This window comes from Octopus bimaculoides, chromosome 1 (genome assembly GCF_001194135.2).
Source record: "Octopus bimaculoides isolate UCB-OBI-ISO-001 chromosome 1, ASM119413v2, whole genome shotgun sequence".
Lineage (NCBI taxonomy): Eukaryota > Metazoa > Mollusca > Cephalopoda > Octopoda > Octopodidae > Octopus > Octopus bimaculoides.
This window is the reverse complement of record NC_068981.1, coordinates 4,122,231-4,125,041: the sequence shown is the minus strand read 5'-3', so window position 1 is coordinate 4,125,041 and position 2,811 is coordinate 4,122,231. Positions and strand designations below refer to the sequence as shown.

Genomic DNA, 2,811 nt, shown 5'->3' with positions numbered 1-2,811 from the left:
GTTAGCAGTGCTATACAAGTCTCTTGTATGTCACTAGAATCGTACAGAGTCACTGGTATGTTAGTAGTGCTATACAAGTCTCTTGTATGTCACTAGAATCGTACAGAGTCACTGGTATGTTAGCAGTGCTATACAGAGTTACTTGTATGTCAGTAGAGTCATACAGAGTACTGGCATTGACCACGCTCAAATGGTGCTTTTCATGTGCCACCGGCATGGGCATCAGCAAAAACGAATTAATAAAAGTCATAAATTATCAAAGAGGCTCTTTGCCTGAAACTTTAGAATTCATCATTACTCACAGGAGAAATTTATTCCATTTTACCAATTTTTTTTTTGTAGTAATTACAATATTGGTAAAATGACCAGACAAGGTGGACTAAGACAATCTTCCTCACTAATCATCATCATTTAATGTCTGTTTTCCATGCTGGCATCCGGTTGGATGGTTTGACGGAAGCTGGCAAGCCAGAGAGTTGCACCAGGCTCTAATTGTCTGCTTTGACATGATTTCTACAGCTGGTTGCCCTTCCTAACTCCAACCACTTTACAGAGTGTTGGGTGATTTATATGTGACACCAGCACCAAGAAGGTTACTGAGTAACTTGCAAGATAAAAACTCCTCAGCCGGGAGGAGGGAGTAGTAGTGAAAGAGTGGTTTTGTGCCAGTTGATAAGAGACAGGAATAGGTGTCCAGCTAGAGAATAGATACATGAATATTCCCGTTGAAAAGGGTTACAATATTGGTAAAATTACTAAAGAAGCAGGACTAAAACAATCTTCTACACTCAATGTTTGTTGATGCAGTTGAAGAAGAAATACTGTACATCCATACCTGAACTTGGCAAAAATTTCACTGTGTCTTGTTGAGCATAAAAATCCCAATAATATCGTAAAGCTTGGATGAGTCGATGGAAGAAACACAAACTAACAGGTAAAGGGCACGTATTGATTGGATGTAGCTGAAAATGAATGGATAATAATAAACACAAAAAAAATTATGGTTGTTTGAGCAAAGCAGTGACAGAACAGAAACAAACTTTGACTCAATTCAAATATGTTTAGGACATGTAAAGGGGTTTTCACTGCAGTTTGGTAGAGGAAAAAAATTCTTTCTTTTGACCACTGGTTCTCAACCAGGGGTCAATATGACCCTTGTGGGGGTCCATCTACGATCTTGTTAAAATTTATGTGCAATAAGTTGATTATACTTTTACAATACACAAAATATATTAACTTTTTTCATACAATTCCTAATAATATTTAATCCTAAAAATATTTCTGAAATATCAAATGGTTTGGTGGGGGGTCGTCATCATCATCGTCATCGTTTAATATCTGCTTTCCATGCTGGTATGGGTTGGACAGTTTAACTGAGGGCTGGCAAGCCACAAAGCTGCACCAGGCTCCAATCTGATCTGGCAATGTTTCTACAGCTGGATGCCCTTCCTAATGCCAACCACTCAAGAGTGTAGTGGGTGCTTTTTACGTGCCACCAGTACGAGGGCCAGACAGGTGGTACTGGCATCGACCACACTTGAATGGTGCTTCTTATGTGCCACTGGCACGGGAGCCAGTCAGGTGGCACTGGCAACGAGCATGCTCAAATGGTGCTTTTTACATGCCACTGGCACAGGACCAGCCCACCTGAATAAAACAAGAATCAAAAGGGTCCAAAGATCAAAAAAGGTAGTAGATGCATCTACCCGCCCATAGAGGGTGCTTTAGGCTGGCTATAATGTTCTGACACTTTTTTGTCTAAAGTGAGGATTTTTCTCCAGTACAGAACTGCAGTGAAAAGGCCTTTACAGGTTCAGATATGTCCCTAATATATTTAAAATTATCTAAAATTTGTTTACAAATTGAGAGTGCTTTAACAAGATAGAAATGGTAAAGTACAGGTAGCCATCATTAAGTGTATATATATATCACTTGGTAGCATGTACCATGCTTTTACTAATTGTTTTAGGTGCCTGTGTGATCATGAGTACACCTCCCTTTGGTCCAGAGGAACAATTAGGATGTGACAGCTGAAGGGGAGAGAGAGAGAGACAGAGAGAGGGGGGGAGCTATCAGCATCTAGTAGGTACTCATTAGAGCAATGTGAAATGAAGTGCCTTGCTCAAAGACCATGCACTGCCCAGTATAGGAACTGAACCCATGACCTTATGACCATGAGCCAAGCACTCTGACCACTAAGCCATGTGTCTAGTGGTTACATATTACTCAAGCCAAAACACAGAATGCTGGTTCTTCTTTTCCAAAGCATTTCTTCAAGCAGATCAGATAATAAAAGTGATGGTGGGAGAAGAAGTAAATTCTTTGAATAACTTGTCACAGTTAAACTTTTATAGTTTATTCATTTTGCTGAGGAACAAAGGTCAATGTGTACGAGAAACATCAAATGTAATTAATAAATGGCTATGTATTATTTATAATGATAGATGGTTTTATAGTGTCAATGAAACAACCTACCCTGGTACCAGCATTTTCTTTCAAGAAAGCTCGGAACTTTTCCAAAAATAAATCCCGTGATGTTTTGCCTTGTGGCTGGAAATGAAGTATATTATTACATTTTTGCATACATGGAATGGTAGTTGATACAATACATACATACATACATCATCATCATCATCATCATCATCATCGTTTAACGTCCGCTTTCCATGCTAGCATGGGTTGGACGATTTGACTGAGGACTGGTGAAACCGGATGGCAACACCAGGCTCCAGTCTGATTTGGCAGAGTTTCTACAGCTGGATGCCCTTCCTAACGCCAACCACTCAGAGAGTGTAGTGGGTGCTTTTACGT

General features: G+C 39.8%; 1 protein-coding gene across 1 annotated transcript in view; it reads right to left on the bottom strand.

Annotated features, from left to right (window-relative positions):
* LOC106882205 (E3 ubiquitin-protein ligase RNF123) overlaps nucleotides 1-2,811 on the bottom strand; it is a 105,287-nt gene that overhangs the window by 36,235 nt on the left and 66,241 nt on the right. Inside the window, exons 18-19 of the mRNA XM_052974121.1 lie at nucleotides 2,476-2,550; nucleotides 836-962 (exon numbers count right to left, since the gene is read on the bottom strand). Of these exons, the coding sequence (XP_052830081.1) occupies nucleotides 836-962; nucleotides 2,476-2,550 (202 nt within the window). The remainder of the gene's footprint in view (nucleotides 1-835; nucleotides 963-2,475; nucleotides 2,551-2,811) is intronic.